This window comes from Falco rusticolus, chromosome Z (assembly GCF_015220075.1).
Source record: "Falco rusticolus isolate bFalRus1 chromosome Z, bFalRus1.pri, whole genome shotgun sequence".
In the NCBI taxonomy this organism is placed as follows: domain Eukaryota; kingdom Metazoa; phylum Chordata; class Aves; order Falconiformes; family Falconidae; genus Falco; species Falco rusticolus.
The window spans coordinates 54,375,424-54,389,235 of NC_051210.1; the positions used below are offsets into that span (position 1 = coordinate 54,375,424).

Consider the following 13,812-nt stretch of genomic DNA (forward strand, 5'->3'; position numbering starts at 1 on the left):
ATGTGTGGACTTCCCTTACTCTCCTACTCTTGTGTACCCATGGCTTTGTCACATGAAAGCAATGTTTTCCCACTTAATTATCTGCAGAATACATATTCTAGCTCCCTTCCTCTTGGGTGGTTCTTGGTACTTAGGAAGCAGTCATTTCATCTGCTATTTTGATTTTTCATCACCATCCTGAAGACCTGTAATATTTTGAGGCTTCTTTTATAAATGTGCAAGCACACACACACATTAAGGACCTTTTTCTTTATACCTTCTGAATACAGTTCCTTTCCTAAAGCTTCCTGCCATACTTGCACTGCCTGCAAAGGCCAAAATTCACCTTCCAGTCCTCCCACCAGATACCTCTCTCACAGACCAGGACCGTGAGATACATTGCCACTGTTGTTCCTTCAGGCTTTGGATAAGGCCTGAAGACTTACACGTGCAAGCTTCGCAGCTGCTTATAAGAGTGAACAGGGCAGGTACCTTACAATCCTTCAGGTAACAGGCTGAGATGGCCACACAATAAAACAGCTAAGTGGTTGCAGCCTTTGCGCATTCCAAAAATCCCTGTTGCATCTTTATTCCATCCAAGATTCTCTGTCACTGTCCTCTGAGGTGGTGCGGAGCATGAGACTCTTCCAGCTCTTTGCTTGAAGGAACATTGTTTTTAGGGACTTACCAGCACTAATAATAATATAAGATTGAGATATTTTCTTATGCCTGTTATGGAGAATGACTTCTTTTTCTGGAGACATAGCTCAGAGGGCTTTAGGGCTTTTTAACCCTCCTTGAGTGGGTGGTCACGTGTTCAACTATTCCTCTCTGTGAAAGGACTGACACTTCCCACAGACTTGTGAATGTTTTCCGTTTTCCAACCTCAGTGCACACTGCTTGCCCATCAAGGAGTTTTTGCTGGAGGCTACTCACCTAGCTCTGCTTCAGTGAAGCACATGAGTAGGTGAGATCAGTTGCTAAAGGTGCATGCAGCATCCTTCTGTACCTGCCCCAGGTTCAGTAGCTAAAAGGTTTACTGAGCCAGTCAAATTTCAAGCAGGGAACTATCAAGCTCTATTCACCAGGTGAATGCCTGGAGAAGATCTTGGCTCTGGCACAGACTCTCCTGCCTGACTCTTGTCAGGCCTCTTCTGTGGGTATTGCAGAAGGAAAGGGTTCTGCTCCGAATGTGGCAGGGCACACATTACCAGACATGCGGGCTACATACTCCAAAGTATACTCACTAATTTTAAGTAAATTATTGTTTCCATGTCTTTGATGTGGGTACTGGGGAAAGGAATTTGGGTACTGGGGAAAGGAATTTAAGAATATTTGCAGTACATGCCTTGAGGGGGGGGGGGGGGAGTGTGTGTGGGGGTGGTTTTTTTGTCTCTTCCTCCTACACCCCTCCCTGGGTTTTTTTTCCCCTTTCCCCAAACTACCAAACATGCAACAAAAACTGAAGTGTCTGTAGTTTCTTGTATCTAAAGCATAATGACAAAATAAAACTAAGGTAGGCATAAGACCTCTTTCTGAGGAAATTGGGTATCACAATAAAGATCAGATGATTGCCCCCTTTTTTCAGAGTTTTATGAAGGATGTTCAGTACCAGCCACTGAGACTAGCAAATCCTTTACTACAGCTCTGGTCACATCTATGGCCTATAGTTCTTCATAGAGAAATTACCTCTGTCTGCTCTTTCTGCTAAACAAGCTAATATTATTTACAGTTTAAAGTAAATTCTTAAACATACAGATGCTGTTACAGTAATTTTAGATTTGAATATCCATGTTCTTAAAAATAAGTTATGGTACGTCACAAACAATTTGCCTGAGTGAGTGTATTAACTCCTGCAAAATTTTATTTCAGCTTTCCCTAGGGAGAAAAGAGAGTTTAATTCTTCTTAACAAACTACAAGCTAAGCAAACAGTAAAATACAGAAAAATAAATAGCGTATATTCTGCCCCCATCAGCAGATAGGCCAATCTCATCACCCTTTGTTAAAGCTACTCAGAAGTTTGTTGGGTGTGTTCAGAGCACATCAATATGTATTGCTACTTTTTTTAGGGTTATGTGGTGCTAGCAGCCCAACAGTATTATAAAAGATAAACCAAACCATCATTGGCTGTTTTGAGACAAATGAGACAAGACCAAAGAGACAAAAATTTGCTGAAAAATACCGATCACCTGAGATTTCCTACCTTGCATATCTGAGACGCATACAGCAAAAGCTTCTTGTGGTCCAGCCTCTCCTTGTGTTTCTGCAGATAATCTCGTAAACTTCCATATGGTAAATATTCCATAATTAATCTTAGATTCCTACGACCTTTGACAACAACATCAACAAAAAAAAATCACACTTAGTTTTTCTGTCATTTCCCAATGACAAGTTTTGAAATGTAAATATTTACAAACGTCTATGAATTACAGTTATATAAAATAGTCTTAATACCAAACCCCTAATTTATTGTATGTACATCACCATACAATTTTTCATATATTAGTTAACTTGCTATTTATTTAAATACAACAATAACGCGGATATGTTTGACATACAGAGCATCACTAATCAAGATGATTTCATCAATACTTAGCTACCATTGCTAAAGCAAAGCAGAAGTGCCACACGTGTGTATCTGTGTTTAAGTAATTCCTCCTTGTTGCTGAAATGAAATCCAGAATGGCAACTGACATCAACTGGTCAGCAGTTTTACCAACTATAAAAACTCAGTACGATTTTGAACACAATCTTTTTCTTTTTACAGTAAGATTTTGAGCAGAACACACGCTTTCATTCAACTTCAATAACATCAGCAATTCACTTAAATGCATCATTTCTGAAATCTTCTCCTGTCTAGTCTTTTACTCTATAAGCTGTACAAGAATTGGCAATATCCACTGTAAGACATTACACTGAGCAAAAACCAAGGGTTATAAAATGGTTGCATTTTCCCGCTGAACTCTAAATTCTTTCCCTAGGAAGACTTTTATGCTTTAAGATAAAGAAACTGGGTAACTGGCCAAAATAGTACTTTCTCTAAATCAATCAGATAATGCGATGAGCTGACTGAATAAAATGTCCACCTTGTACTGAGAAGTAGTATATGACAGACACTACCCTCCTTTGATTTGTACTAAGTCCTGGGGAAGTTAGGACAAGTCAGTGAGGTTCGCGAACACACTTACCTCTCTGAATGTCTTAAGTGTGCAAACTTAGGTGGACACCTGAAGGTGCATTCAATATAGCACATACCTGCGCTGTAGCATACTCCTTTGTATTTAACGATGTTATCATGCTGCAGAGATTTAAGGATTTCAATTTCTCTTTCAAAGTCCCTAAGGTGCTCTTCTGTGCTATGTTGCAGCTTTTTCACAGCCACCACCTCCCCCGTATTATCCTGCAGTGGATCATACCGGCACATCTCAACACTGCCAAAATTTCCCTATATGACAAATGGAAATACTTGAATTAAAAACAAGTCCACAACATTGTCTTTTTCTTAGTGCTTGTTCATACCGCCTCGGTGCTTACTGCATCATTAAGGTGACCACAATTAAGTAAAATGCCACAAAACCTCCCTGAGAAGAAAAAAAAGAGTGCAGGGGATCATAAGTAACAGTTCTAAAAGAGTAAGAAACATGTTTTATGAAAGAAAGCAAACAGCACAAGAGGAAAAGACGACAATGAGAAGGGGCAATGTCCATTCATTTTCTCTCCCTTCTTCACATATTTCCACACGTACTTGCAAACTGTCAGTTGACATACTCCTTTGCCTGCACTTGCTAAGATCCCTTCATTTAGGCTGCTTTTGGCTCTTAATTCTCTGTTCCTTGGCAGTTCTTCCCCCACTCGTTTCAGTGTTCTACCTTCCCTTTCTCTATTTGTATTTGCTTTATCTTCCTTTATGCAGTCCTCACTCCCTCTATGCTATGCTACCATTTACAGTCAACAACCAACCCTCTGCAAATAGAAATAGTTCTGCTACTTCACTTTCAGGCTTGCTTTCACTAGTACTTGAAGACAAAGCAATATATAGCTATCATGACAATAAAAAAACATAACACCGCACAGAACCACTCTGGAAAAACGCTACTTGGTTAAGATCTGCCAGCTGCGCTTGGTCTTCTGTCTAGGCATGCTTTCACACAGCCAGGCTGCAATGACTTGCAAAACTAGTAACCAAATGCTGATTTCTAAAGCCAAAAAAGTTCAAGGCCTACATATATCTCTAAAAGACATTACTGAATTTAGGGACGGCATATACAGACTTCTCAGAATGGTCATGCACAAAAAAACCCCAACCCCACTAGTTCTATGCAAGACTGCTCTGGAAAATTTTAAAATTAATACCATTCTCTGCATTACTTTGAATTACTAAGAAAGATTTTAGCTTTTTGTTGTTACTGGATTCACTGTGGAGGTCAGCTAGCTTTCTTTCAGCTAATGACATTGTGAAACTAAGAAAGAGATCTAAAAGGAACTGCATGTTGAGGTCAGATACGTATTAGTTTCTGTAATAGAAGTTTCAAAGTGAATAATTTATAAGGGGTCATGGGAAGATAACTGAAAAAGGACAGTTATTTTTCTAGGCAATTAGAGAATTTTGAAACATCCTACCTTGCCAAGCTGCTGTAAAAATTTAAGATGTCTTTCTTCAAATTGTGTTGGGTCCCGATCTTCAAAAGCACCAGAAAATCCAAGTGCTCCAATTCTCATATTTGGCAACATATCACTTTCTGTCAATAGCTCATAATCTGACAGGTAGGAGGAAAGGAAGAGAGAAAGGGAACAGAAGGCACAGAGAAGCAAACAGGAGAATGAAGAAACTTATTACAATCATGGCATAGTCTACCTTTGCTTGGCATACCCCAAATTCAGTAGAATATTAACAACCACCTTAACTTCCATACAGTAATCTGCAAAGACAAAGTAGTACTACGGAAAAGTCAAATTATTTGTCTTGACTCATAGCAAGTCTTACTTTAATTTCCTGATTTTCTTTTTTGCAGACCTACTGTACTTCAAATTTAGCAACTATTGTGCAACAGCTCCACTACTGCAGGGGGGAGAAAAGTAAACTTCACAAATGCTTGTGATAACATGCGTCTTCCACTCGGAAAAAAGATAGATACCTCTTTATTTTATTAAGAAAAAGAAAGAAAGGAAGACATTAACATACTTGATTAAGAGGCTAGAATGTTTGGGAAAGATGTCAATCAAACCTGAAAACTGCTTTGAATGATAATGTTCACTTTTAATGTGCTCTATTTTAGAACAAGCTAAGAAGCAGTAATATAGGGTCCTTATGAACTTAAGACTTCTGGGGCTGCTGTAGAGGGTGGTTGTGGGTCAACATACCATAAAGGAAGGTACCAGATGAAAATGAACCAATTGAATCAGAGTTCTTTTTGTCTAGTGAGTTCTTCTATCACACTCACCTGGAGTGAACAGGCTATTCAAGTCACGTATAATTGCTCTAAATGAAGGCCTGAAATCTGGCTCATAATCCATACAGTTGTTTATAAGGTTTGCTAGTTCTGTCCAGTTGGGGGCAGGAAGTTGGTGCCTATCTTCATAAAACTGTAGTTTCTGGAATTAAATAGATAAAAGCCATTTTAATATACAACCATGAAGAGCTGCAGAAGCCTTAATATTTTCACCATAGCAGCCAAAAAATACAGCTCTCAACCTAGACTTGTTACCTCACAGAATGTACACCTGACCAATTTATACTGAAAGCCAAAGGTGACAATGTAGCAAGACTGGCATAATTTAGAGTAATCAGTTCAGAAATTCAGAGTCAGCTACTGGTGGAAGATAACAAGATAGAGAAAGAGAATGAGAAAGACTGTCTCCCCTTTACTGATGATTTCATAAAAATTCAACTGGATTGGCCCAGCAGAAAATTCTATCTACCTATGCGCTGGCTGAGCGCCTCCGACTGTAAAAAGCTTCATAAATATTATGAAAGAATGCGGATTAGTACAGTAGATGTGGGCAGCTTCTGAAATACCCAGGTATCTATAAGGTAGATCTAGATAGACCTTGTAGCTTACTGTAAGAGCTGATTAAAACACCTGAGAAATCAGATCAGGTTTTGTGAGAAGGTAACAGTCTGTTTATAAAAATGATACTACAAGTCTTTTGGTAGTGCAGTAAAGAAGATGATCTTTTTGCTTCCAACTAAGGAAGCAAGTATATAAGAAGTAATATTTTTATGGAATGTGTTTCCCTTGCCCCTAGTTGAGACCAAGTTAACATTTCTGGTTAGCTAAAACAGTAGAACTGTCTGCAACAAAGTCTTACAGCATCTAAGAAGTTCAATGGCTAGAATAATGCCAATTAAAATCCATATACATTGTTAGGAATACTTTTTGCTTAAAATGATAATGTGTTGCAACAAAGCAACAACAACATGAACAAGGTAATACTGGCAACTTACCTTGCCCCCATAAAAATCAAAACCAAGATAAAAAAAAACCCTCAAATCATCACTTCTGATCATCATCTTCCAGTGAAAGTGCCCTTTACCTACAGTGGTCATAGACACACCACTTTACATGCTGATACAGTGACAACAGCTGATGTTTTACATTGTAACAGTTCTTTGGACACTTTGACTGCAAAACAATACTTACCCTTGAACAATCCAGTGCACTCAGAGGTTTGTCTCCTCCACTGCAGATTTCCCACAAAGTAGTACCAAAACTCCACTTGTCTGTGGCCAGGCTTAATTGTTTGGGATTCTCAATACATTCAGGTGGAACCCATGGTATTCTCTCAAGAAGAACTGTGCAATCATGCCAAGATGAATCATGTTAAGATGAATAATAAAACAAGAAAATTCTATGACATTTGATTTAGTAAAAATTACTTCAGTATACACAGGTTATTTCATTCTGTAATGTGCTTTTAAATCCTTTCCAAGTTTTGCTCCTGCCTAAAAAAAAGCTACAGAATATATACAAAAATAATATTTATGCGCCAGACCAGACGACCATTAGTTATGTTGTAAAATAAATCTTATGTTATAAAACTGCCTTAACATCATTCCCACATCATATTTTCACTCTAACTTCTTTATTTCCCTCTGTGTTACCAAGATTTAGCAGCTACCACAAAGGAACTAGATGGCAAAGGGTAAAAAGTACTTTGTTAGTGGTTGGCACATTCTGGGACAGTGGCACAGCAAAAGGTGCCATAACAAGGAATTTCATACTACCTTATTTTAAAACCTTTGATATTGATTAGTAACAAATTAAAAGATAGTATTGTAGTGATTTGATTTAAAGCTCCTTAAAATGAGATCTCGCAAGATTAATGTAGGCTTCTCATTGAGTTGAAACAGTTTATTGGAAAATAATGATACTGCAATGTCTCTTAGATGTGTTATTTGACATGTATAAAATTACCAAGCATAGAGTGTGTTCACTTTTCCAAAATGATTAAAAGGACTAGATAAAGAATAGTAAGGTTACTTCAGTTTCATCAGTGTAACAATCTTACACTTCCATTTCTTTTCATGTAATTAATTCTGCTGTTTATAAAGCATCAGAATGGCTCCAATGGCAGATGACAATCCAGTATTTTTAGCCACAAGTGGCTTCAGGTGTTCACCAAGAAAAGCAGTGAAGATGATTTTCAACTGTTTCGGCATCATTTTCAACAGTGCATTTCCTTTCAGCTCTGAAGATTCTCCAAACCATAAGATACAACAATTCAACCTTGACCAATCATACGATGCCAAGTCCAGCAGCTACCTGCAGATGCAGCACTTACATGCTGTACATTATAGAATACTAAATGTACTACCAATGAAAAAAAGTTGAGAATTAGAACAGCAGGAAAAAAACCCCTCACACAACAGAGAATTCTTCTGTAGCTATTCACTGATATAAAATATACATAAAACTTCTGACTAGGACTGCAGAGGTTATTCTAAAGTGAAAGACAGATGAAGGAACTTATGTAACAGAAGTACCTTAGACAGTGGCCAGAAAAAAAACCAAAAACCAAACCCAAACTTGTTTTTCAAGTCAGAAGCATTAAACAAGAAAGCTGATACACAGACTTACTGTCTCTTGGCAAAACTGTAATACTGATGCCAGGATCACTTAGTTTTATAAATGGAAGGTTTCCAGACTTCCTGTCTTCCTCTCTGATAAGCAATATGTTTTTTGCACAGACATTCCCATGAACAAGGCCTTTATCCTCCTATGAATAAAAATGTATATTTTGCATACTGACAAAAAAATCTTATGGTTGAAGAGGTATTTAAAAACAAACTTTACACAGCATGATGGAAACATCAAGCAGACAAAATAATGATCATAGATTATATTGATCAGACCTCAGACATTTCATCAGTTCCTCTGAAGAGTTACAGTTTCTAGCCAATTTTCGTTCATTTTATGCATCTAACTGAAGTTTGAGTTAAAAAATATTTGATGTATGTTAACTCAGAGGAATACTGATCCATCAGTATGATCCACTTAAAACGTAATATAAAAACATTTAAACTGTTAAAGGGAAAAAAAAAGGGAAGATTCATGTAATCACATATCCTGTCTTGAATAATGGCCTTTATATACAATTAAACAGACTGTAAGGTTGGGACCTAATGCACAAAAAGAATGTACTAGCAGTTTGAAAAGTACAATGTTTTCCCAGTGGTTAACTACTACCACTACCAGGAAATAGATTATGTTCAGCATCACGAGCTGACATGGAAAAATCAAGGAGGACTGATTCCTGGGGAGGTGGGGAGGGAAGAATTTTTACTGGAAATGTGTTTTTATTTCACATTGAAACACAAAGCATTAAAAAAGAATTGGGAATTAAATTACACTTTGTGCAAGACACAAAGGTCTGTCCTTGCATATCCACTATCTGGTATATGACCAGTCTGTTTACAAATACCCTCCAGAGTTTCAGGAAATAGGGTAATAAGCTCAGCCATTCTACATCTATTAGCCTGAAACACTTCAATTCAGTCATGAACAAAACTGAAGAACAAACTACTTACCAGAAAATGCATGGCTAATGCCAACTGTTTGGCTACTTCCAGCTTCCACAAGATATTGATAACATTTTTGTTCTTTTTCAAGTACGTGTCCAAGGATCCAAATTTTACATATTCTTGTACAAGGATGTCTGATTTAAAGTAGTAACAGGAGTTAACAATTAAAAACCAACAACAAATAAAGGAATTTCAGGACAGCTTCATTACTCTGGTAATACCCATCTCTTTCTTTATCTTTCTGATACCTTGCTGGTGATCTAACTAAATTCAAATCTGTATGACATCTCAGTATTCCCACAACTATTCTATGTTCTTTATGCTTTGTCATGGTGTGGAAGCACACCTAATTTCTTCTCATATGCAAAATTACTAGATTTAATAGGTTTTTATACAGAATAGCTTTCCACCTTAATAAATCCAGTGAGCATCTTTCCACCATCACTTGAAAGGCACAATAAGTAACTTTAACTTCTGATACAGTAATGTAACAGCAATATCAATGTAGTGAGTCAAATAACATTCAAGTCATTCACTACATAGTAGTTTACAATCTATATTACCAGTGAAAAATATGGTGCTTTGCTGACAAAGGAAACAGGCTTCTTGAAAACAGGCTAATATCTCCACTAAAAAAAAAAAAATTGTGTATACATATGACTCCATGCAGTTGTTCAGTGAATAACCTAAGAAACAAGACCCATTTTGTAGTACTGCACAGTCTTCATCAGTTTTAATACAATGATTTCACACTGCATGACTGAACTCTTGCCTTCAGCTACAAGATGCTCGCTCACATTGCAATGATCCCGTTTAGACTGTAAAGATACTGGAAACTACTGGTATTATATTTGGGTATAACAAATAAACTGGTTTCTATAACAAACTTACTTTATAGACAGCAAACTGGTTTTTTACAATTATGCGAAGCTATTTTCATCAAATCTGTACATCAAGTATGTAACCCACAGAAAAAATAACAGCCTGTCTTCTGATTTCTTAGTAACTGCCTCTTACTAAGCTGTAATAAGTCTCTTGCCTTCAGAAATAGAACTGTCTATAGAGGGTAACTGACCTAAAGAAGAAACAAGTAACCATACACACCTTTACTTTTTTTTTTTTTAATTATATACCTGATCTACCTGAAATTTTATATATAGTCCCCAAGCTTGGTACAATGAATAAACTAGGCAAAAAACACTCATGGGTGTAACACGAGTAACACTAATGTGTTAATGGCATAACAAGTTCTTGGCCAAATGCGTTGTGCCTTTTCCATCTTCCTAAGAAGCAATTCCTGATACAGACTTCACCCTCCCTTTTGCAAATTCCTACTCTGAAACAGGCAACCATCTACCTAATATGCTTTTACTGTTATTATAAAACACTTCCTTTTGCTACAAACATACACAAAAAAAATGTTTTAGGGCAAAATGACATTTCTGCCTAAATACTGAATGAAGAGGAAAAACTGCCAAAGTGAGACAGCAAATATTCGAAGATAGCACACATAAGCATATGATACCCATCCAAATTTAAGATGTCATTACAAGTTGTTATAAATGTATTTCAGGCATTCTTAAAAAAACTTATTAATACATAGCCACAATGCAGTAACCCAAACTGAAAACACATTCTACTTCTGTAGACAATGCAAAGATTCCACCTTTGTTAATATTCTGTGGTGGTTTTGTTGAAATAATGGGATCTCTAAACCAAACTTCCCAAGGCTATATTTGTGCTCACGAAGTCAGCAAGTGGGTGGGAAAGGGTGGCAGTTTCTGTGTTCCTGATCACAGTAAACAAAGATTTTCTTGGGTAGCCAAGCAATTCCCTTTCTAGCTAACCACCATCGATACAATGTTAAGGGTACAATTTTTCTGGCATTTCAAAAGCTTGTTCCAGAAATATAGCAAAACATCAGAAAATCTCACTTCTGAACAGACATGACAGAATCATTTACAGAGGTAACTGTTCACACTGACTGTATTTACAGTTTTTCTGTTTTCTTTGTTATGACCATATTAACCAGTTCTCAGACGCCAGGACTAATATCTCTGCAATGTGAACACATATTGGGTCTCCAGCTGGTGTGACAAGTTGTTTTGTTTAGTTTTTCCCCCCTTTTTTCCCCAGTACCAATGACAAACTCTAATGACAGCTGTATAAAATTAGTATAAAAATATAATTTCTACTTACTCTCCTCTCCACATACACAGACTCCATAATTTAACACCAAATGTTTGTAAGAAAGCTGGCTCATCATGCTTGCTGCCTCAAAGAAGGACTTTGAGAAACAAGAGAGATTGAGAGAGTAAGTATCAGTGAAAACACAAGCCCTCCTCCACCCAACACAGAATTTCTAATAAATTCATTAAAACCATGTGTATTTTTAAAAATGTCTCAGCTTCTATCTCATTGCAAAGACTCTGTGTAACATATATTACATTGTGGTTGTTGTAGATATGAGTTGTATTTTTTAATTTAAATAATTGATAATCCACACTCCAGAGAGGTCAGCAATCCCTTTTTCTGCAGGCAGGTGTATCTCAACATTTTAAAAAGAATCTTTACTAAGTTAACTGACGTGGAATAAAAGTAAACTGTGAATTCATAATTAATTATTCTCTTTCCAACTTTTTCCTCAAAGCACATCATTAAGTTAAAAGTATTATATAACTCATCCACTACTATGAGACCTTACCCAACCTTGTCAGGAAGGTTTCAGATGCTTTTATTTCTATAGCAATATTTTGTTCCCTTCAGTGGCATCTCCAGCTATGCTTGCTTGTGTACTGATTATTCACCAAATGCAACAAGGTCAAAAATAGCAAATTTTCCTTCAGGTGATTATACTTGTGTTTCCGTACTCTTAGTCCTTTTAACACTGAATGTAAGTATATTACCCAGTTTATTAAAATTAAAATATGAGGTTCAGTTTTTTATTGTTTTCAATTGTCGAACATGTATGCCTACATTGCTTATAAATATTAGCTATTCAAAATGTCCTTTCCTTTTTTACTCACATTTTCATACAGATTTGTCTTAAGTAACTGAAAAATTCCGTGAACAATGCACTGATTCTCTTGGCTTGCTATAAATACAGCTAGATTAATTAGGAATGTGATACAATTATATATACAACATAAACAACCATAGAAAGTTACATTAATATATTAACCACTACTACATCTTGTTGAAGTCTTTAAAATTAAATTCTCACATATACAATCCAGGGCTCAATTATATTACCATTGTATTAGGTTTTGCAAAAAGACATTTCAGGTTTGCTTGCAGCTTCTCTCAAACAGTGAAAGTCTAAATGACTATGGATGATTCTACATATGGCAAGTGTTTCTCACACCTAAACGCTTAGAATTTTTTATGACTTGATGTGAACTGTTGATTCTACTGGAAAATCAGTATGACTCCAAAACATTGATGACAGTCCACCAAAACAGTAATTTCTCATAAATGTTGGTCACTCATCTGTATATAATTTACCGCTAAAGGCAATTCTGTGGTTCTAGTATGAAGAAACTGTTCTCTGGCTCTCAGTAGGTAGCCCCAAATTCTCTGATGGGTGGTGGGGAGAGGGGAAATAATGTACATCAGCTTTGGGAAGTAGACCTGTCCCAAATACATGCTCTCAGTGTCACAAGGCCAAGAATAAGCTCAGTTCAATATACCACTCTCTACCATGTAACGAATACTTGTTTACTGTAAGAAAAGCAAGGCTCAATATAGCATGGACAAGCATCATACCGCGGTCAACAATCACACCAACCTCTGAGTAGTTTCTATGCACTTTATCCAGCACCTTTAAAAGAACTTCAGTTTGATGGAGCTGGCCATAGTCTCCCACTTCTTTTCTTACACCTTTGAAAATCTTAGTAAACGTGCCCTGTCCAAGACTTTCCTCCTAAAAGAAAGGAAGGATACAGATGGGGTGTGTGTGTGTGTGTGAAATAAAATCTCTGCCTGTTTTGCAAAAGACTTCTTAAACAACCACCCTAAGTAACACATATGCAAATCTTGACAGCTATCACACCTCTAGAGTCAGACTGAGCAGACAAAGAAGCAACTATATGAGAAACAGCTTAAATCCTTGCTTATTTTCTATTGAGTTCTCAAGGATCTCAGAAAATAACTTGCTGCAAGAACCAGAGAGGAAGGAATTGCTATTAAAGATATATTTAAGCATCCCCAGAAGTACAGAAGTAAAGAAAACAACTCCTATTGCAGTCAAAAGGACGCTTCTTATTTAAAAAAAAAAAAACACACCACAATTATTTGTGTTAATGGAAATTTTTTTTAAAAAGTCTTCTCTCTCACAACTTTAACTAAGGGAAGGTTGATTACAGCAAAGTCTCGTTCAGGTAAGCTCTTTTAAACATATACTGAGTTTAAAATTTAGTGTGTATTAAACCAACTATCTGCAATGGAAGAAGCAACCAATGCACTTACAAATATCAAATCTTCATTCCGGATTTTGTGAAAGACCATCTGGTTGACATTATTGTGTCTCTGTAGCGCAGGTGATGAAGGTACATCAGAAACACTATTGCTTCTGAAAACCAGGAGATTTGATTTATCTGGGAGAAGAAAGAGGGTGGGGAAAAGAAAAACTAAGTAAATTTGTAAAATATAAAACTCAAACAGTATTATTTCAGAAGGATTATTAATGAGAAGATGTTAACCCAGCAAGAAGGTATCATATCAAGATCAGTTTGTTCAAAAACCCACACAAAATTTCATTAAACAAATTCAAATGTCTGCTTTTTTTTTTTTTTTAATCAGCAAAAGCATT

At 36.6% G+C, this 13,812-nt stretch overlaps 1 protein-coding gene across 15 annotated transcripts in view; it reads right to left on the minus strand.

The window, feature by feature from the left end:
- Positions 1-13,812, minus strand: part of JAK2 (Janus kinase 2) — a 91,716-nt gene that overhangs the window by 14,178 nt on the left and 63,726 nt on the right. For all 15 annotated transcript variants that reach the window (XR_005102060.1, XR_005102059.1, XM_037374501.1 and 12 more), the window contains 10 exons: positions 13,470-13,597; positions 12,790-12,924; positions 11,202-11,289; positions 9,009-9,136; positions 8,059-8,197; positions 6,622-6,773; positions 5,422-5,572; positions 4,601-4,737; positions 3,236-3,425; positions 2,184-2,308 (listed from right to left, as the gene is read on the minus strand). Coding sequence is in view for 13 of the 15 variants with exons in the window: in XM_037374501.1 (XP_037230398.1) it covers positions 2,184-2,308; positions 3,236-3,425; positions 4,601-4,737; positions 5,422-5,572; positions 6,622-6,773; positions 8,059-8,197; positions 9,009-9,136; positions 11,202-11,289; positions 12,790-12,924; positions 13,470-13,597 (1,373 nt within the window). In the remaining 2 variants the exon portion in view is untranslated. The remainder of the gene's footprint in view (positions 1-2,183; positions 2,309-3,235; positions 3,426-4,600; positions 4,738-5,421; positions 5,573-6,621; positions 6,774-8,058; positions 8,198-9,008; positions 9,137-11,201; positions 11,290-12,789; positions 12,925-13,469; positions 13,598-13,812) is intronic.